This window comes from Raphanus sativus, chromosome 4, assembly GCF_000801105.2.
Source record: "Raphanus sativus cultivar WK10039 chromosome 4, ASM80110v3, whole genome shotgun sequence".
NCBI lineage: Eukaryota > Viridiplantae > Streptophyta > Magnoliopsida > Brassicales > Brassicaceae > Raphanus > Raphanus sativus.
Window position 1 is genome coordinate 13992654 of NC_079514.1, and position 20565 is coordinate 14013218.

General features: G+C 33.6%; 4 protein-coding genes and 1 long non-coding RNA gene across 9 annotated transcripts; 4 read left to right on the forward strand and 1 right to left on the reverse strand.

Annotated features, from left to right (window-relative positions):
- The first annotated feature begins 1610 nt into the window (after window positions 1–1610).
- On the forward strand, window positions 1611–5141 carry LOC130511678 (uncharacterized). Of its 3 annotated transcripts, none has more exons than XR_008945165.1 (4): window positions 1611–1886; window positions 1998–2164; window positions 2348–2448; window positions 3551–5141. It is a non-coding gene; the product is annotated as an uncharacterized LOC130511678 (long non-coding RNA). The 3 variants fall into 3 exon arrangements; XR_008945166.1 differs by having other exon boundaries at window positions 4689–5141; XR_008945164.1 differs by having other exon boundaries at window positions 2348–5141.
- A 5-nt stretch (window positions 5142–5146) lies between these two features.
- Window positions 5147–9392, reverse strand: LOC108851939 (1,8-cineole synthase 1, chloroplastic-like). Its single transcript, XM_018625417.2, has 7 exons — window positions 9138–9392; window positions 8744–9020; window positions 8273–8651; window positions 7957–8175; window positions 7524–7662; window positions 7175–7426; window positions 5147–5528 (listed from the first exon to the last, which is right to left on the reverse strand). The coding sequence occupies exons 1-7, from the start codon at window positions 9384–9386 to the stop codon at window positions 5211–5213; spliced, it is 1833 nt and encodes a 610-aa protein (XP_018480919.2). The 5' UTR covers window positions 9387–9392; the 3' UTR covers window positions 5147–5210.
- Window positions 9393–12266: 2874 nt separating this feature from the next.
- Window positions 12267–16336, forward strand: LOC108855300 (serine/threonine-protein phosphatase 2A 65 kDa regulatory subunit A beta isoform). The gene is made up of 13 exons (XM_018629084.2): window positions 12267–12421; window positions 12519–12928; window positions 13494–13740; window positions 13904–14016; window positions 14114–14193; window positions 14367–14508; window positions 14625–14705; window positions 14917–15021; window positions 15185–15367; window positions 15464–15556; window positions 15632–15771; window positions 15862–15928; window positions 16003–16336. Exons 2-13 carry the CDS (start codon window positions 12536–12538, stop codon window positions 16120–16122), a joined length of 1764 nt encoding a protein of 587 aa, XP_018484586.1. The 5' UTR covers window positions 12267–12421; window positions 12519–12535; the 3' UTR covers window positions 16123–16336.
- A 509-nt stretch (window positions 16337–16845) lies between these two features.
- LOC108837295 (uncharacterized) lies at window positions 16846–20480 on the forward strand. Of its 2 annotated transcripts, none has more exons than XM_057008629.1 (7): window positions 16846–17129; window positions 17290–17433; window positions 17540–17828; window positions 17930–18093; window positions 18323–18475; window positions 18568–18617; window positions 20124–20480. In XM_057008629.1, exons 1-7 carry the CDS (start codon window positions 17091–17093, stop codon window positions 20392–20394), a joined length of 1110 nt encoding a protein of 369 aa, XP_056864609.1. In that variant the 5' UTR covers window positions 16846–17090; the 3' UTR covers window positions 20395–20480. The 2 variants fall into 2 exon arrangements, with proteins under 2 accessions (XP_056864609.1, XP_056864610.1); XM_057008630.1 differs by having other exon boundaries at window positions 16858–17129; window positions 17933–18093.
- LOC130511536 (uncharacterized) lies at window positions 18624–19863 on the forward strand. 2 transcript variants are annotated; one of them, XR_008945013.1, is made up of 4 exons: window positions 18624–18968; window positions 19062–19123; window positions 19200–19238; window positions 19498–19863. XR_008945013.1 is itself a non-coding variant. In XM_057008631.1 (4 exons), exons 1-4 carry the CDS (start codon window positions 18894–18896, stop codon window positions 19549–19551), a joined length of 354 nt encoding a protein of 117 aa, XP_056864611.1. In that variant the 5' UTR covers window positions 18624–18893; the 3' UTR covers window positions 19552–19863. The 2 variants fall into 2 exon arrangements, 1 of the variants encoding a protein (XP_056864611.1); XM_057008631.1 differs by having other exon boundaries at window positions 19374–19863.
- Window positions 20481–20565: the final 85 nt, after the last annotated feature.

Genomic DNA, 20565 nt, shown 5'->3' on the forward strand with positions numbered 1-20565 from the left:
GAGTTACTAAATCATTAATTTAAAATAATAGCTTTGATGAATATTCTATATAAATAAAAACGAATTTTATTTTATTAGTATTAAATTTATATATTATATTAGCTTTTCTTATTTGTCATATTTTTATTAGGTTTTAGACTTTTAGATAGGTGAAGTGATTTTGCTTACTTGTCATGTTCTCCATGATTTTAGCTAATTTTGCTTATTTATCATATTTTTATTAAGTTTAAGCTAAATTATCATTGATGTATTATTTGTTTTGAACTGAGTCACTAAATCATTAATTTAAAATAATAGCCTTGATGAATATTCTATATAAATAAAAACAAATTTTATTTTATTAATATTAAATTTATATGTTATATTAGCTTTTCTTATTTGTCATATTTTTATTAGGTTTTAGACTTTTAGATATGTTATTAATTTATTATTAGTTTCTAACTATTCACTAATTTATTTTAATGATATAAAGTTTATATGTTATATGCTATATTAAATAATTGATTACAAAATAATATTTTAGAATTATCAAAAAAAAGATAATTCGTCTATATATATTCTTTTTTGTGCCTATCTGAAAACAATATTTTATTATAAAAGTTAAAAAAAAATATTAAGATTATATATTTTGATTAAAAGTATTTGACATATATAAATATTTTGATGTTTGATTTAACTATTTAAAAACATAAATAATAATTTATTATGCTGGTTTTAGATTAATAAGACATAAACTAATAAGTATTTATAAGAAATTTATGTCCGCATGTGCGGACAAAACACCTAGTAGAAAAATGGTTAATATGTAATATAAAACAATCAAACGCATATGTGTTTCAAAAAAACAATCATATTATGTAAGGCGTAAGAAAAAGAGGTTGATATGTATAATAGTTTCAGAAAAATTTCATAAAGATACATCAATTAATTTTTGTTATATTTTAATACTTACATATTTTTGCTACCCAGTTTAATATATTTTTCAAAAGAAAATTGAACAAATTTAGAAAATCTTTAAAATATAAAAAACTATATTTTTACTTTAAGATTTAGAAAATAATGTAAATAATCTATGGAGAGTCTTTAAATTTTTGAAAGTTTAATTTTGAAGTTAAATAATTTTTTTTAAGTTCAAAAACAACAAAATTTAAGATTAAGATTACATACAATTTACTTTTATTTCTCAAGTACAAAATAAATTTAGAATTTTCTAAGATTTGATTTGTAAATTTTAAAGATTTTTTAAAAAAATCATTTGAAACTTATTAGTATTTTTATTAAAATAAATTAAGTTTATGTATTATAGTAGATACAGTTTTAAGTGTTTGTGTATTAAAATGATCATGATGTATTAAATTGGATAGTAAAAAAGTTTGGTTATTAAAAAGTTTAACAACATTAAGTTATGGTATTTACGATTTTTTGCCTAATATTTTCATTGCAAACGGTTGGACCTGATTTATTTGTTATGAATCAGGACCGTGAAAAATTACATGGGCTAAGAATAATTGATGGGCTATTATATTGGACAACAAATTATTGGCCCTATACTATTTATAATGAAAAAACAGTTAGTGAACCTAATCTACCGACAACTAATTTGTCGAACAAATCAATCGCACATTTCCGAAAAATCTACTAAAGAGGGGATTAGCTTCTTTGACGAAATCAACACAATCGCTTTACACACAATCGTCTGAGATTCTTGCACACATGATTCTTCTTCAAGCTCGTACTCTCACCTTCAGTTTCTGTTTCTTTCTCGTTTCACTACATCATGTGTTTCCGACAGTCATTGAAGTTCATGTAAATTTGCTGGATTTATGTGTTACAGTGGGTGCATGTCCTTTTTCCATTGCTCCTTACTTATTTCATAACCAGAAAGGGTAAAAGAACTTTTATATTTCAATAAACAAAAAGTAATTTGCGATTCAATACTTACTGATCTTTCTTAAATTATTGTTACTCAATTGCCTTTCATCTCTGTTTTTATCCAGGTGGTGGACAGATATTTTATAATCACTGATGATTTCAAACCGGCAGTCTCTAATATTGAACAATGACATATTGCTTTCGGTGAAACACATAAGAGGAGAAAAAGTAAGAGTACGACATGCATAGCAGAACTAATAGTTTCACCAAACAATACTCGCTATTAGTGAAGGTAACAAACAATTTTTTAAACAAATTTTCTCCAAGTATACTTAATAATATACAAAAATCCTTTGTGACAAAAACAAACCAGTGATTATAATAATTTCTCTTATAGGGATCAGTAAGTTATTGTAACCATCATTGTTTTCTGTTTTTATATAATAAGCAAGATATTTACTAAGATTCTTTTCAGATGTATTCTATTTGGACATGAATTTAGAATAAAGAGCTTCTCATAAATATGTGGCCATGCCTTCTTCTGTTTCAAAGAAATATATGGCTGCCGATCCAAAGGTTAGATTCATACTTTCTAAGTAGTTGTGTAATAGTTTTGGTACTGATTCAAGGATACTAAAGTTTGTCCCACCTAGTCTTTTTCACGGTTGCATGAATCTTGTCATGCTGTGTCAAACAAAAAACAAACATAATAGTAAGAAACCATGGCATGTATAGCAACACATAAAACTAAAGTTCAGGAAAATAAGACAATATAAAACTTACTCTACTATCGACTAAAACCATTTAAATATTCTCACCTCCAGAAACAGAATATTGTTTCTAGAGACAATAATTTCACTATCTTTCACATGGATTTGAAAGGCTTCAAATAACAAATTAAATTAATCGCAGCCATCGCCAATTACATGTGTTAGAGAAATAGTTTATTTTCTGTTTGAAATGAATATATGATTAATCCGGTCGTTCCTCTTTCTATTATATAGAATGTAGAAAGTGAATCTAGAATTAATTGCAAAATAATATGGAATCAATCTGTAAACATAGATTATCAATTACATTAAATTAGAATATTGACATAATCAAATTACGCATCAATATTAGCCTTATTTGAGTATAGAAATTTAATTTTCACCTGTAAACAGAGTGTATATATAGTATTCGTAGGCCTTGATGAGAAAGCTATGTGTTATTATATTAATGAGTAAATTTTGCTTAAATGATTCATAATTAGCAATAGCAATATAGGAAACTTTCACCTAAGACAATAATATCTAATGAACAGACAATAAAATTGCATCATTATTTTTTTTATTTACTCTTTTTTTTTTGAGAAAACGTTATCTCTATTTACTTGCATACGTAAAACTGATGAGCTTGGGAACCAAGTTTAATTATTATTATTAATATTTTTTTCAGTATTTCGAAGAATTCAAACATTGAGCAAATAAATTACATGATTCAAGTTACCTTTGATGCCTTTTTTTGAAAACAAAATCAAACATCGGGTCAAATTGGTTTTAACTTTTAAGTAAACCATGCAATACAATAGTACACTAAATCAATGATATTAAAATGGTTATTGATCAAACACAACGCATCAATAATTTTCTTAAATCCTAAATCTTTATTTAACCACAAATCTTAATGGTTGAAACAGATGGTGATATATATAGTTACACCATTGGTGCTGCCTGGAAATGTATGATGCCTGAAATTACCCCAAGTTTCACCATTGTAATGCATCAATTAATTTAATCTTGTACACCAAATATAAATGGCTGAAACAGTATGTGAGAGATGGTGGAGCTCTGGTACATAAGACTCTTTTCACTATTGGATTGTGTTTTGCAAAAAAAAATCGGTAAAGCTTTCTAACATGGTTGCTATTATTAAACAGCTCTATCATGTAAAGTGGCTTTGAGCAGAATAATAAATCAAATTGTCGTATTGTTGGTACAAATGTAATAAGGGATGCACGGTTGACAATGATGTTAGGTCTGATCAAACAAAGTGAAAACCAGTTTGGTATGTTCTAATAAACTGTCGGTTATTAATAGATAGAACAATCATTATATTGAAGTAAATTATGTCGGACAAAACTATTTAGACCAGTGGTATTAGCTGTAAATCTTCTAGTAATGAAAGGGTTTTTAAATAGCTTGGTTGAGAAAGATTGTGAGCTTGACACATAAGCAAAATGACATGGTTGTAAATAAGTTACAAATTAAAGGTTACTCTCCTAAAATGTTTCTCTATTAATAAGAAAGGGATACCTTAATTTAACATATAAATTGGTTTTCTTTGAATATTTGGATAAAAAAATCAATAGATATTTAACTATTTTGGTGTTTTCAGTATACTTTAGCTATTTTAAACATTTATTTTTGACTATTTGCATATATTTTCCGAGTATTCTGGAAAACTTAAAGGTATCTTATATATTTTTAATATTTTTAATATACATTATATATAAAAATAATGTATATATTTAAGTATATAAATTTATTTTGGATACATTCGGGTACCCAAAATATTTCGGTTCGGATCGGGTTCGGTTTCGGTTCTTTAAATACCGAAATTTTGAACCCGTTCGGATATTTAATCAATTTCGGTTCGGGTTCGGTGGTACTTTTTCGGATCGGGTTCGGTTTGGTTTTTCGGGTTCGGATTTTTTGCCCAGCCCTATTTTAGATATTGAGATTAAATTGCATTTCTTTGTCCAATTGAATAGGCCTCTCTTTTTACTCGATCTCCTTGTGGTTTAGTTCACTAACTGTGACTTTTATCTGTTGTAGGGCTGTTCCCTCTCTCCTCCTGCAAGTTAGGGTTTAGTTCACTAACTGTGCTTCTCTTCTCAATGATATGGCTACAACTTTAGTTGCTGTGGATATTTTACCTTTTTGGGGTAGAGGTCTTTAGGTTTACGTATTCATTGTGACTAAAGGTCAGACTGCAAGGGAAATAGTTATTTAGTTAACCTTCTCATTGGATTTTATGAGCATTTTTTAAATTCATTGCACATATCTTCATTCTTGATTTCTGCTTTGGAACGTAGAAGTTGTCAGTGCATAGTTAAAAGTTGAAGCTTCTAATGATTCATATAGTAGCTGAATCTGCAGAATCTTGTGATTTAAATGCATGTTTCTTATGATTAGCTATGTTTCTTTGTTTTGTGTTATTTTGCATGCCTTCGTTGTAGCCGAAAAGAGATATATGCATCGTTTCCATGGTATGATTCAGTGTATTGACAGTATAATCCCCGAAGCTTAGTTAAACCATTGCATAAAGTAAGACTGGCTTGAAAATGAAAGTTAGTTTTATTCAAGTCCATCTAACGGGACTGGATTAACAAGCAAGGCCCTGACACGCTCAACGGTTTTCGCTTTGTTGGGACAACCATGACCATCGCCGTATTGATACATGCACTGCGACATGCGTGCCAGGTTCACTGCGGCTTCCATAAAACCTCGAGACAGTAACGAAGAAGTCCGTGCCGTTTTTGTTTCGTAGTTCATTTCATCCCACGTCTCACAGATCATCTGCTGCACGTGTGCGTGTGCCTCTTCCTCCGATGCTCCCGTCTCGTGCATGTAACATTGGGCCGATTTGAGAACGTCTCCTCTCGCCAATTCATCCTTCCATCACAAACAAACACACTGTCACACTCATTCGCTAGCATACACGGATATAAAACCATAGCCTAAAATGTGCATGCCTAGAGAGTCAGAAAGACCACGTATATTAATATCTATACTAGATTTTGATCCGCGCTTTCAAAGCGCGGGTTTATTTTCCTTTATTTTCTTAAAAAATTGACAAATATTTAGTAAATGTCATATTTTTATATATTTGTTTTTTTATAAAAAACTTAAGCTTTTTTATTTTTCTTTATCGTTTTTCATTTTAAAAGAGTATAGGCCAGAGCACAATATTCGGACCCGAAGAACCAACCCGAAACCGACCCGAAAATCAGGGTCCCGAACCCGATCAGACCCGGGGTAAATATCCGAATGAGTTCTAAATTGCTATATCCGAAGAACCGGTCCCGAATCCGACCCGAACCGAGAACCAAATGAGTACCCGAATCCGAAATATATCTAAAAATATATGTTATAATTATATTTATAATTATTTTAATTTTTAAATTAATATTATAAGTTAACCATAGTAGTTATTTTCGGTACTTTTGAGTATTTTTGGATAAAATATGATAGTTTGGATAAAAGTTTACCCAAAAAACTGTATAAAATGTATATTTTTGGTTACTTTTGAATAATTTGGATACAAAAATTTTAACCGAATCAGATACTTTGGTTACTTTGAGTACAAATAACTGAACCCGTTAGATACTTTGGTTATTTGGTTATTTTGCAGGTTCTTATGCATGAGAACCGAACCCACCCGGAAAGACCCGACTCGAACCCGACCCGAAATTTTATAATACCCGAATGGGGTTTAATTTCAAAACCCAAAAAACTCGATATCCGAAAGAACTGATCCGTACCCGAATAGGTATCCGAACGTCCAGGTCTAATGAGTATTTATGTTTAGAAAATTAAACTTTATTTTTAATGAATTAAGTTAGTATAACTCTGATATATTAATTTTATTATGTGGTTAATTTTTAATAAAAAAATTATATACTTTTAATAAGGATTTATACTTTTCAATGAAAAAATTCAAATTTTTTTATGAATACTTAAATTATATTAAAAAGAAAAAACATAATAATTAAGTTATTAATTTTTGTTCACTACACAAAATATTAAGAATGGTTGAAAATAAATTATTTGAATTTGGAGAAAAAAATAAGAATTAGATCTAATTTCTTAATCGGCTCAAATGGCCCAAGAGAGATGATGTGGACAGTGGGCTGGATCTAAAAAAATGACCCAATAAAAATTGTTATTAATATTACTTGATTGCCCTTAATTAAATAAACAATGTTAGTTAAAGAAAGGGCAGGTTTAGGTAAAAAACACAATAGGATCCTGCTTTAATAGTATAGATTTTAATTTTCTACAACTTTTTTTATAAGGGTCTCGTTTTAAATTTAGAGAATAGCTGAAAGATAAATTTGGTGCTCAAATAAAAAAAAGCTGAATGATAAACTTAACCAGCTGCCTAAGATCAAACAAAAGCAATTGTTTTTTTTTACCCAACTCTTCTCTGTTCTGCTCAAAATGGAAAGCGTTTGAAGACTTATCCTGTGATGTTTTGCTAATAGCAAAATGTATTTTGGAACACATAACGACTATGTTTAAGAAGATATATTGTTTACCGGCGAGGTTCCAAGGTCATTAGCCAGACGAAGGATGGTGGCCGAGCATCGGACAATTTCTTGACTGTGTTGTGACAGACTCTCCAAGATTTGAACCGATATTTGGTCAGAGAAAATGCAGTAAAAGTGAATCAATATTGTTGGAGCAGAAATTGAAATCCAAGCATTTTGGATGTATTCTTCCACGCTTGGTTTGTATCCTTTTTTGTACCACTTTGCTTCAACTAAATATGCATTACATAAATCTGCCCACTAATTTTCACCAAAAAAATTTAAAAACCCTAATAACATTTTCAGTTATAATTTATTATTTCAGTAATAATAGTTTTCAGTAATCAATTAAACTTACCGATTTTCTAAGAAAAGGGATGACGTCAATATTTTTATATTTGAGAATGTCACATCCAATGCTGTTGATTTCATTGAACAGAGTAAGAAAACACAACCTCATGTACTCGGGGAGATCTTCGAGACGATTTACATCCCAACTGCACCATATATACGATTGTTTACCAAATAACACTTTTGAACAAAAAAATAAAAAAAAATAAACGCACAATCCTTATAATTTCAGCAATATATCGTTATTTTTAATGAAAAATCGGAGCTTAAAACATGGTATTCATGAAAATCTCTTTGTGAACAGGTTTCATTTTGATAGATAGTTTTTTTTCAAACAAAAACCGAATATTATTTAAATATCCTTAATTTTCAATGCTCCTTAATTTCTTTTACAATGTAGCAAGAAAACAAAGACGAAATTTGAGTAGTAGAGTCCTTACTTATCAACCATGGCAGTGAAAAGTTCAAGCTCTTCAAGAGTACCATATATATCGTAAATGTCGTCAATCGTTGTAACAAGTGCATTAACTATAGTCATGATCCGTCGTATATTTCCAAATTGAGGTTCATAAATTAATCCAACGGTCCAAAAATAATTCTCGACTATTCTGTCTCTTACAAAAGGAAGTTGGTCAGCGAAACATGTTTCCTTCCACCACCTACATGTCATTTAAAGAGATGATTAATATATTGAATCATTAGAAGCTTCTATATGAATCAGCTAAAATATATTGTTTTATTATTCTATAATAATACCTTGAGACATATTTAAGATCTTCTTGATGAGCAATTTGTACGATATTGAAATCGATTTTGGCAAATTCGATCAAGACAAGATTCGTGACATGTTTCTTCTTATACGCATCTATGTACCATCTCGTTTCTAGCCTTCTCACTCTCCAATGGTACGGCATTTCTAGCGCATGAATCGCCTTCTCACGCACCTCAAGGTTGCAAGTTTCATCACCAACAGTTTTTCTTATTTGTTCTGTTGCAAATGGTCTTATAATATCATGCATTTTAGAATCCGATTTTGTGGAGAGATATGACGCTTCGTACAAAGAGATGATACTATTTATATTGTCACTCTTGAACGTATCACTTTCAATTTTGTCGACTATCACATCAAATATATCTGAAATCGATGGTGTAAAACGGTTCTTTTAGCTTCATATTTATATATACATATGTTTTCATTTCGTTTCTATTGAATATGAAGGTACTTACCTTCTGATACATCAAAACCATGTTGTCTAAGAAGTCGGAATTCGAGTGCGGTTGCTTGTAAATCTTCTTCATGATCACATGTCCAGACGCTTCTTCCATTTTGATGATGAAAATCCATTAGAATATTATCTATTTCTATCTCAAAATGATATGAAACCCCAAGTTTCTGCAAATCGTCGATGAGCTCTAATTGCTCGAGACGACTCTTAGTCTCGGCATCAAGCATCTTCCTCACCTTTTCCTTCAACAAATCTCTAGCTTTCACTTTCTCTTCTTTCTGTATGCATCGTATTATTGATAAATCTTAAAAACTAGTATTAAAAGACATGTTATTAAAAACTAGTAGAAAGCGATGTTTAATACGATATCGTCGTAGACGTAAATACAATTTTACCGCATATTCATTATTGATAGAGAGGAGATAGCGATGGTCCCAAGGAGAAGGCTGATAGTTGCCGGAGCGTCGACGGAGGACATCAACAGAAACATCATCGGGCGTCGTTTTTGTCATGGATCGGCATATGTAGCGTTGAAGACGAAAGTTATTATTATGGGTAATAGCATTTCGGTAAATAAGAGCAGACGCCATATACAAACTAGCCATTTGTTTACACTTCAGAGTATTAATTCGTTGGTGAGACATACGACTCACATTCACGTTTATATAAACAAGAGTAAATTATAAACAATTTTTTTTTTCAACTTTGGGATCGTAAGATAAATCACGGAGCCCACACTAGATTTCCGAATTTATGAATCCGTATTATTAAATCATTTGCATACTATATTCACAAAAGCGTTTACGTTTTGCATGTAATAATAATAGTGAAACCCCAAAAAATTAGTCTAGATTTCGGTTCGGAATCCTTTCTTAGAGCATCTTCAACCCATTGCTATTTTCACCTCTATAATAGTATTTAGAGGTGAAAATGCTCCAACCCATCTCTATTTTTTCCTCTATAATAGAGATTTTTATTTTTTTCTCTATTTATAGAGGAAGAAATAGCATTCCTCTATTTTTTACTATATAAAATAAAGATTGCTATTTTAGAGAAATACATTTGAGTATATCTCATCTCTATTATAGAGTTCCTCTATTTTAGAAGTGAAAATAGCAAAATACATTGGAGATGGTCTTATAAAAAAGACCGAAATTATGAATTATTTGCCACTTTAGGTGATGATTTTGTTCTTTCCTCTTTAAAGGAAAATAAAATGAAATCTATTTTTTCTTTCCTCTTTAAAGGTATAAAAACAAACGCGAAATCCAACTAAACCTAATTGCCACCTACATATTAATTAATTAACATCATATCATTTTGGGTAATGTTAGCCAACATTATGATCCTCGTGGTATCGGTTCGTGTCAATATGTCACAATTGGGCCACTTTAGGAAATAAAACGTCGCCCGCCTAGTGGCATGGGAAATAATATTCATATCATTTTCGGTAATCTACAAGCGAAATTCCCATATTATCCGCAGCGCCGGCTCAGTTATCCGAGTGAGCAATGCGAAGGCTTCGGATCCATAATATTAGAGTCCAAATTTTCTACTTTTTAATTTCTTTTTTATCTTTTAAATTTAGGAACAAAAATAAATATACATGTATTACAAAAATTCTTAATTTATATTTTTCATATCTAAATCTAATAACATTCTTTTTTTTTGTAACACAAATTTAATAACATTCTAAAGTACAATTTTAAATAAAATTTTAGCTAAAATTATGTTTTAATTATCAAAGGAACTAAAATTTTGGTTTGCGCAACGGTCCCTATAAACCATGAGCCAAGACTGATTATCCGTTTGCTTTTCACCAAAAACAACATTCTCACTGATTAGTCAATTCGCCACACATAATCGTGAATTCGTGATTATGGTTGCTGGGCTGGCAATGTTTTTTATTTCATTTGACATAAAATATATCATGCAATTTGTATCTAGCTCTCAATGATTGTTTCAATGCAAATATGCATTTGGCTGCTTTTTGCAGCAACAAGATCCTTAGACCATGTACAATGGTTTCAACACCCATTTTATCTTCAACACCCTATTTTTTTTTTCTTTTTAACATTCTACATCATCTTCTCTTTCATCCACCTAATTTCTTCAACAGCTTTTAAGTTTTAACCTCTACAATGATCTTCTATTTCATCCACCTAATTTCTTCAACACCTTTTAAGTTTTAACCTCTACAATGGTTTGTGTAAAAAACTTCAACACCCTGTCCCACAATTTGCAATTTATATTATTTTATCTTTATAATATAATAATTATATATTAATAATATTTTTGAATTTAATTAGCTTAAAAACTAAAATAACATAAATATTAACAAGAAGAATTTTGAGTTATTAAAAAGATTATTACTGGGATCCAATTAACAAAAAAGATTTAAAACATTAAAATAATTGATTATAGGAAAAAATGATGTTTTTTCTGTATCCAAATGAAACGAATGTAGTATCTATTTATAGATCATAAAAAGTTATGAATTTTGATATAATTTTTATTATTAAAAATAAAGATATTGTATAATAAATAAGTTTGAATTTATAGGTGAAAATAGAAATAAAACAGATCTGAACAACATTTCTACTTAATCAATTTGTGCCATATGTCAAAACTGGTCCATATCAATTTTTATCAACATGTTGAAACTTTACGACACTTGTTGAATCCACGTAGATATACACAATATTTCAACACTCTTATTGCAGGATATTCAACAGTTGAAACTCAGTTTCAAGTTCAACACCTCCATTGTAGATGGTCTAATGGGTGGTTTGGGCAAAGCAAAATATCATTGCTGATCATCTGTTTTGGGATGCTAATTTTCTGCTTCGGATTCTTGGATTTAGAGAAGACTAATGAAGTTGTTACATGTATCTCGTCCTTTACTGTCATGTATTATACAGTAGGGAGAGGCTGCATTGTTCTGGCACGATAACTTGACCGGATTGGGTCCACTGCTCGAGCTAACTGGTGCAAATGGTCCTAGAATTTCTGATATCTCTTCTCTATGTACGGTTTTCTCAGGTTATTTGTGATGGGCATGGATTTTAACAAGAGGTTATCTTCGAATCATTCAATTGTTGTGTGCGTGCCTTCCTCCCCCATCATCCAATGCTTCTCCCTGAATGAGATGATTACTTTTTATGGAGTACTTCTGTCAATACAGCTTCTGGTCAGTTCTCAGCTTCTAAAACTTGGGAAGCTTTACATTCTTCAGCCCTAAGAGTGCCATGGTATAGCTCCTCGGTTCAAATTTGGAATCCCGAAGCTTGGGTCTCGGTTAGAGATATGCTTCCAACACGAGACATGCTTCTAAGTTGAGGAACGAGTGTCCCTTCTAGTTCTACTTGCTTTCTCTGCGGTGTAGCCGATAAAACTAGGGACCATATCTATCTTTCATGCTCTTATTCTAAGTTAGTATGGGATTCTCAGGAGAAAAGAAAAAAAAAACACATTCCCGCACGTCAAGTGGGTATATATAATGGGCCATTTAAAAAGGCCGATTCTTTATTTCAGGCCCATCCAGTGAACGCTTGAAGATGCTACAAAAAAAAAAAAAGCTTCGAGAAAACTCTCTCTCTCTCTCTCTCTCTCTCTCTCCCAGTCCCAGTTTCGATCGGAGAATATTTGCATCAAGCCTCTGTGAAGGCGCAACGAACTGGTAAAATATCTCTCACCATTCCATTCTCCAAACGTTCACAATTGTTTAGAGATCTGTGTTAGGTTCGTCTCCAATTGATTGATTTCGATGTGTATAGGTCAAAAATCGAAAAAGATGTCGATGACCGACGAGCCGCTCTACCCAATCGCCGTCCTCATCGACGAGCTCAAGAACGACGACATTCAGCTACGGTTGAATTCGATCAGGAGGCTCTCCACGATCGCTCGCGCTCTCGGCGAGGAGAGGACGAGGAAAGAGCTGATTCCTTTCCTGAGCGAGAACAACGACGATGACGACGAGGTGCTGCTCGCGATGGCTGAGGAGCTGGGAGTGTTTATTCCTTACGTTGGTGGCGTTGAGCACGCGCACGTTCTGCTTCCTCCCTTGGAGACGCTCTCCACGGTTGAGGAGACTTGTGTGAGGGAGAAAGCTGTTGAGTCGCTTTGTAGAGTCGGGTCGCAGATGAAGGAGAGTGACTTGGTTGAGCATTTCATACCCTTGGTTAAGGTTAGACTAAGAGAGAGGAGGATAACACCCCCCAACCTCATGGTTTCGTTTCGTTTCTCATGTTATTGGAGTGGCTTAGTTAGACTTGTTTGTAATTGGGAGATCAAGATCAAGATTATGGAAAGAAAGTACGAAGATAAGAAAAAGATCTAGAAGTATTTTGTAAGATCAAGATAATATTAGACTCATATAAGATATTGGTTACAGTTTGTATATGTTTATATAAAGAATTAAAGTTATATTAGACTCTCGTGAGAAATACGTTACAATATGCATATGTTTATATAGAGTTTGAGGTTATATAGACTTGATTTACAATATGCATACATAGATTGAAGTTATGTTAGACTCTTAAAGTTTTTGAATAGGCAACTGCTAGGTTGAAGACAATACGACCATACTGGTTTCTAGGTTGTCTGACATATAAGTGCATAACTAGCTGTCTTGTTTTTCTGGATGTTTATGTGACTAGCCATCTTTTAAGGAACCCAAGTACATGTTTTTTCCGTTAAAAACTTTGCATTGAAATAAGGAATTTACTGAAGAGTTACTCCATGTGTTACAGAGACTTGCAGCTGGTGAGTGGTTCACTGCAAGAGTATCAGCTTGTGGGGTTTTCCATATTGCATACCCTAGCGCCCCAGATACGGTGAAGACTGAGTTGAGATCAATATATACCCAGCTCTGTCAAGATGATATGCCAATGGTGCGGAGAGCCGCAGCAACCAATCTGGGGAAATTTGCTGCTACTATTGAATCAGCTCATTTGAAGACTGATGTTATGTCTATGTTTGATGATCTTACTCAAGATGGTAATTTCTTATCTGATATGGTTCACACTCTGGCTTTACTCCTTGTTTAAGCATGTATTTGTTATCATCACACGCTGAGCATTAAAGATGAATATGACTGTCCATATGTCTATTTAGTTATCTAACATTATTTCATCTTACGGTTCATTGTCTTTCATATCAGAACAAGATTCCGTTAGATTATTGGCGGTTGAGGGTTGTGCTGCTCTTGGGAAACTGTTGGAACCTCAGGACTGTGTCGCGCACATCCTTCCCGTGATTGTTAATTTCTCGCAGGTGATTATGTGTGCTAATTGCATAGTCTTTATACTGATGATCCTTGGATAAGCTACACTTATGAGATGTTTAATCTTTGTACTTTGTCACTGAGCAGGATAAGTCTTGGCGTGTGCGTTATATGGTAGCAAATCAGCTCTATGAGCTTTGTGAAGCCGTGGGACCTGAGCCTACTAGGTAAAGAGTTTTGAATTAGCATGATGTAGTGTATGTTTTTCTAAAGTTTTTAGGTCTGGATAATATGCATTTCTTTATCAAACATTGGATGCCTCTTCATAGGTATGATATTATTGATCTGTTTGATGATCCCCCTTCTTCCTGATACTATTTACTGTGCTTTCTATATTAAGGACGGAACTGGTGCCGGCATATGTGCGTCTACTTCGTGACAATGAGGCTGAAGTACGCATAGCAGCTGCTGGAAAAGTTACTAAGTTTTGTCGGATCCTAAACCCCGAACTTGCTATTCAGCACATTCTCCCTTGCGTAAAGGTAATTCTTAAGAGACCCGTGTGAGAATCTCAGTGTTTTTTATTCAAATAATCAATGACTCAACGAAAAGAAGCTGTTACGTATCACTCATAGTTACTTTGCGATCCTACCTGTAGGAGCTATCAACAGACTCATCTCAACACGTCAGATCTGCATTGGCCTCAGTTATAATGGGAATGGCTCCGGTCTTGGGTAAGGTAAGAGAGTTAGCCAATATAGATGTGTGCTGTTGACTCCACAGTGATGGGAGAGATGTAAATTAGAGTTTAGTTTATCCTTTCGTTCAATAATTGTGCCTGGAAAGTGCTCATAAGTCATAACCGTTATCGTTTGTAGTAAATCAAAGTGGAGTTTAGTGGATTGTGTATGTTGTAGATTTGAACTTATTACGTTGATTTTTCATTGCAGGATGCAACATTTGAGCATCTCCTTCCAATCTTCCTTTCTCTGTTGAAAGATGAGTTTCCGGATGTCCGCTTGAACATTATCAGCAAACTCGACCAAGTGAACCAGGTTTCTTATAACCAAGTTACCCAAAAAAAAGTTGTCTAATGCCATTGATTTCACAGATATTGTGTTACTCTTCTCACTTGACTTCAGCTTTTTTGTTTTTTTTTTTGGTTTTTTGGTTATGGGTTTTCAGTTGATGATCCAATATATATTTTATATTTGGCAGGTTATTGGAATTGATCTACTATCGCAATCGTTATTGCCAGCAATTGTAGAACTTGCGGAAGATAGACACTGGAGAGTAAGACTTGCTATCATTGAGTACATCCCTTTGTTGGCAAGTCAGTTAGGTGTTGGCTTCTTTGACGATAAGCTTGGCGCTCTTTGCATGCAATGGTTACAAGACAAGGTTTTGTTTTACTTTCTCTCTCAAACCTAAGATAGGTCTAAATAACAAATCCGTTTTCTCTTAATAAATAATTGAAGTAATGGTCGGTCTCTTCAGGTCCACTCAATCCGCGAGGCTGCTGCAAACAATGTGAAGCGTCTTGCTGAGGAATTTGGTCCTGAATGGGCAATGCAACATATAGTTCCTCAGGTTTGTCTAAAATCAGTATTTACCTTCTTATTACAGTGAGTCAACCAATGCTTTTTTAATTAATCTGCTATGCAGGTTCTTGAGATGATCAACAACCCTCATTATCTATACCGTATGACCATTTTGCGTGCGGTTTCTCTTCTTGCACCAGTGATGGGCTCAGAGATCACATGCTCTAAGCTCTTACCTGTAGTAATGACTGCGGCTAAAGACAGGCAAGTTCTCATTTGTAAACTAGTTATTCAATTTTCTTCAAACATCTTTTAAGTGTATAAATAAACAACTTTTGTTTTCACAAACTACAGAGTTCCAAACATCAAATTCAATGTGGCTAAAGTGCTTCAGTCCCTCATTCCAATTGTCGATCAATCGGTAAGTGTGTATATCTAATCAGTCAGAACATCAAAATATGGTTTGGTTTTAATTTCTGGTATCGTGGTGAAAAGGTTGTAGAGAAGACGATTCGTCCAGGGCTTGTGGAGCTAAGCGAGGATCCAGATGTTGATGTCAGGTTTTTTGCAAACCAAGCTCTTCAGTCTATTGATAACGTGATGATGTCCAGCTAAAAAAAACAAATTTTAAATCCTTGTCTATCTCTCTCTCCCTGGTTTTCTATTTGATGCAATATTATGAACTCTCAAGACTTTGTAACGTAAGTAAGTGTGAACTCTTGTGTTCTGTTTTTCATTTCATGCACTCGGAATTTGTCTACTGTCTTGCAACTAGTGTGGTTCTTTTTTGTAAGTTTATCCTTTTAGTTATTGAACATTTTTCGCAGAACATGTATGTTTCCCTACACTCCATTACAACCGTCAGTCTTCCTGGCGGCTTTGTATGGTTGTTCAGTCTCCTCCAGTTAGAACTAATCGGACCAACATGTTCGCATACGTGTTCGTTATAAAATCCAACTAATCGTTATAACTGAAAAATATTGTTATATATATCGTATGAATGTACGAACTAGGCCCTGGGCCCCTGGCAAGTAAATTGTTCATTGTTCAAAAAATAAAAAGGAGACTCAATGCGATTGTGAAAACAGTAAATTTTGAACTTTTTTCGTTGACTCTACTCACTCGACTTCTCTGTTAAGCTATTACCCCGGAAATATCATATCGTTAATTAGTTTAAATACATCAAATAAACTACTTACATTACACTTATACGTTACCAAATCTATTTCCTTAGAAGAGTATAATTTAGGTTTAGTTGTACAAGTAGTTTTGATTTTAAAGGTCTGAAAAAAACATATGCCTGTTTGAATTCCAGTTTTATTATATTTTTTTTTCACAGATAATTACAATCGAATTATACGAATTTTCTGAAAACCCTCCTGAAAACAATTTCCTAAAACTCGCTAATTTAATTAATATCATGATTTCCCACTCCTCTGTGGAATAGGATGAGTTAATTATTTTTCTGGCTATATATAAATACAACAAATCCTAAACTTCCTCCTTGTCTCTTCTTGTGTCCTTTAGCGTGTTGTTCTCGTCTACGAGTTACATTATTAAGTGTCTGTAACGAGACAAATACAATGCTGCGTTACTTTATTCCCATACCTAAAACAAAAAAGGTAAACTTTCAAAATTCTCCCTTTATCCTTCGTTACTACTTACTATTAGTACATTTTGTTTAGCGGTTACCTTGTCATCGAACGTTTCATTGTTAGTAGTATTAGATTTTGATTAGTGTCCGAGAAAATTAACAGTAGAGCCCTCTCTGGTTTTGAACAGATTGTTCTCGGGAATGTGTTCAAGTTTACGCAAACGGATAAGAAAAAGGGAACGAAAACTGAACTTAACATAAGCTTGAGCCGTAAACAAGTGGAGGATTCCATTGATAGAAGCTCCCATGGAGTTGAGGCTATTGTTAGAGAGGTAAAATCTTTTTGAAAGGGCATATGAACATCTATTTAGGGTTTCGTTTTTTCTTAGTCAAAGTTAGAGGTATTTAATTTTGTTATTCTTGTTTTTTTTTTTCCAGGATCTTGTTAGAATTAAAGCGTACATTATTCTTCTCCGATCTGTGATAGACCACATGAATAAGCCATGTAATCAAGAAATCAGCAATCGTTTCATTAAAGATCTCAAGATACGATGGAGCAGTGGTTTGACCTTGGCTTGCAAGTCATCAAATGGTCTAAGCCTTGCGAGTATATTTAAATCTAGTGCACCATTCTTCCAATCTAAAGATATGTTGTTTGAGCTTCATATGATATTATTTATCTACGCTTTAAAGCTCAGGGAGAAAGCAATGGTGTTAGTCTCCAAAGGTTATCTTTCTTTCTCATACTAAAGAATTTTTTTTAGGCATGAGCTTGTCGATGTTTTTTCTCTATAACTGGGTGATAACTTAGTTTATTTGGATTAAAAGCAGATATGGTGGAATCTACAAAGGCTTATAGAGAAGCAGCTGGTGTTTTTAACTATGTATCTAATAAGATTGATCATCGTGATTGGTCATATATTGAGAAGTTCCCAGAGTTAACATCTCCCGTTTGCTCTTCTTTGACGCTCATTTGTTTAGCTGAAGGACAGGTCAGTGTTTTGTCATTTTTTATTTTTTTTGAACAAAGGCTTTGTTTTGTCATTTTGCTTCCACTAGATTGTGACTAAAGGCTATAACCAACATTTTCAGTTTTGGCTATATAACCAAGTATTATTGCGATTGTTACATGAACAAATTAGCACTTGTTCACACACGGATTTTGATAAGGTTTATTAGGGATTTATCCTTTAAATAATCAGATGAACATGTTCAAAACAGGCTGCGACGGCAAATAAGGCCGAAGAGAAGGGGACAAGTGCAAGTCTAGTGGCAAAGCTTCATTACGGTGTTACACAATTTGTTGCTGAAGCCAATGCTTCTCTCTTATCCAAAACTAACACACAAGTTAAACATCTCTCATCCCGTTTTTTGGTAAGTTCTTATTTGTCGCATAATCTCACAAAATCTTGAAGAGCTTGAGTAGGTTCTTGACGTAAAGTTTCTCGTGATTTTTATAAAACCAGGATTATGTGAGAACATTGGGAGCTTTGCACGAGCTAAAGAGTGGAAAACACTTAGAGCATCCCCATTAGAGGATGTAATGGGGTTCATGGGCTCAAGTTCATAAGCCCGAATTGATTTAAAAAAATAAAAAATGGCTTTAATTCGTTGAACCGATCCTTATGGATGAACTTATGAAACGGGTTCAAACCACGTGTCAATCATTCACTGCCTTCTCCTTCCGTCACAAACATCATCTCCTAACCGTCTTCTCTCTTCCAAGACTCCTCCCTTCTTCTCAAAACCCTCTCTCCAGATCCACCTTCCTCGGCGAGTAGTAGCACCGTCGATGAGTCAGATCCCGCCGCCACCGCCGCCGGAACAACAATATCCGTCAACCGTTCCGCTCTCTTCAATCCTCCCGGTAATTCATCCCACCTCCACACTTTATAGTGAGTTCAATTTGACTGCTTTTGGAGAGAGAGTCTGATTTGTTGTTGTTTGGAATCGAACTTAGTCCACTCTCATGAACCCACACCAGACTCGGAGCTCGTCAAGCACCTCAAGAGCGTCATCAAGGTTACCTTACAACCGATTCTTATTTAGAAAGATTGAAACTTCTTTTTGTTTGATTAAAATTAATGCATCATCACAGTTTCGTGGTCGGCCAATCTCAGTTTGTGAGTTTGACGAGGTAAACGTTTCATGTCTTCTTAGGAGTTGTGAGTTTGTGTGCTTGAGATTGGTTTTATTACGCCAATTTCACTGTGTTTTTAATTTTATTGATTGGTGTGTATGTATTTGTCCATATTATGCTTTCCTTAACTAGTGCAATCCAAGGGCTCGAGTTTAGTGGCCTTGATTTGCCGGATTCAGTTGGAGAGTTTGTTGTTAGTGGGGTTCTCGTTCTTCAGTGCGAGAGAGTATTGCAATTGATTTTACGTTTTATGCAGGCAAAAAACATCCTGGTGAATCTGCAGGAAAGCATAATATGGACATCCTGGTGAATCTGCAGGATCGGCTAAAGATGGTTTTGGATTCTTGGAGAAGGAATATAGCAGCAGACAAGAAAATAGCAGCAAGTAGCATAATAATATATGTAGACTTTGGTCTGAGAATTGGAGGGCCATTGTAGCTGAAGCTCAAGGTCAAAGCATTCCTTATTCTTCTTTACGTCATATAATAGCTGGCTTGTTTGTCTGTAGTAAAAACAGAGTTTTGTGATTATTCTGGTGATGCTCTGCCTTAAACCTCTTCGAAAGTGATCAAAATTGTACTCATTTCATGTGTTGTTGTTCAATGCTTTTTCCTATTTTGTACACTAAGCTCTAGCTCGCCTTTGTTATTTCTTTGAAACAGAAATTCAGGTTTTGTTACGTATGGGATTAGTTCTAGGTTGTGGTGCTTGTAAAAACATTGTTGATTAGTTTGTTGTTACTTTTATTCCTAAGAACTTTTTATTCAGGTTCACCAATGCAAAAAGCATAATAGATAGAGGTTCATCACTATTCATGGTCCCATCAAAATATATTAAAAAAAATTTATGAACCCCAAGATGGGGTTCACTAATGAGGATGCTCTTAGCTGAAAGCTTGGAATCGGAAGGGGAATTAGGAGAAGCCATCGGAGTCTTGCGCCGTACGTTGGCCAGAGCAAAAATGACGACTCAGTGCCGGGATGACACGTGGAAATCGATTTTCAAGAAGGAGAGAGAGCAGGTGACTACAATGATGAATAAGTACGAGTGTTTAAACAAAACCATGATGCTTCAGCGTATCCCTGTAGAAGCTGACTTACCTACTCTTCAAGGTGATAAGATTGTAAAGCTAATCCCTTACGTTGACGGTTGACCAAATAGATTAAAGAACTTAACTTTTGAGAGCTTGTAAGAAACCAAGCTAAATCCCTTACGTTTATACGGTTTATTTTCTTTTGACGCCTGTTTTCTTATTCAAATAGTAAAGAAATAATTTTCTGACCAAGTGTGCATTGAGATTTTTTTTTATGAAAATAAATTACTC

Coding starts and splice junctions, on each gene's coding strand:
- LOC108851939 (XM_018625417.2), bottom strand. CDS start 9,386: ATGTCTCACCAACGAATTAATACTCTGAAGTGTAAACAAATGGCTAGT. Junction 7,663..7,956: donor TTCACTGCCATGGTTGATAA/GTAAGGACTCTA, acceptor TATATGGTGCAG/TTGGGATGTAAATCGTCTCG. Junction 7,427..7,523: donor TCCCTTTTCTTAGAAAATCG/GTAAGTTTAATT, acceptor GGTGAAAATTAG/TGGGCAGATTTATGTAATGC.
- LOC108855300 (XM_018629084.2), top strand. CDS start 12,536: ATGTCGATGACCGACGAGCCGCTCTACCCAATCGCCGTCCTCATCGAC. Junction 12,929..13,493: donor ATTTCATACCCTTGGTTAAG/GTTAGACTAAGA, acceptor CATGTGTTACAG/AGACTTGCAGCTGGTGAGTG. Junction 15,022..15,184: donor AACTCGACCAAGTGAACCAG/GTTTCTTATAAC, acceptor TATATTTGGCAG/GTTATTGGAATTGATCTACT.
- LOC108837295 (XM_057008629.1), top strand. CDS start 17,091: ATGCTGCGTTACTTTATTCCCATACCTAAAACAAAAAAG. Junction 17,130..17,289: donor CCATACCTAAAACAAAAAAG/GTAAACTTTCAA, acceptor GGTTTTGAACAG/ATTGTTCTCGGGAATGTGTT. Junction 18,618..20,123: donor GAGCTAAAGAGTGGAAAACA/CTTAGAGCATCC, acceptor AATGAGGATGCT/CTTAGCTGAAAGCTTGGAAT.
- LOC130511536 (XM_057008631.1), top strand. CDS start 18,894: ATGAGTCAGATCCCGCCGCCACCGCCGCCGGAACAACAATATCCGTCA. Junction 18,969..19,061: donor CGCTCTCTTCAATCCTCCCG/GTAATTCATCCC, acceptor AATCGAACTTAG/TCCACTCTCATGAACCCACA. Junction 19,239..19,373: donor CAGTTTGTGAGTTTGACGAG/GTAAACGTTTCA, acceptor TTCCTTAACTAG/TGCAATCCAAGGGCTCGAGT.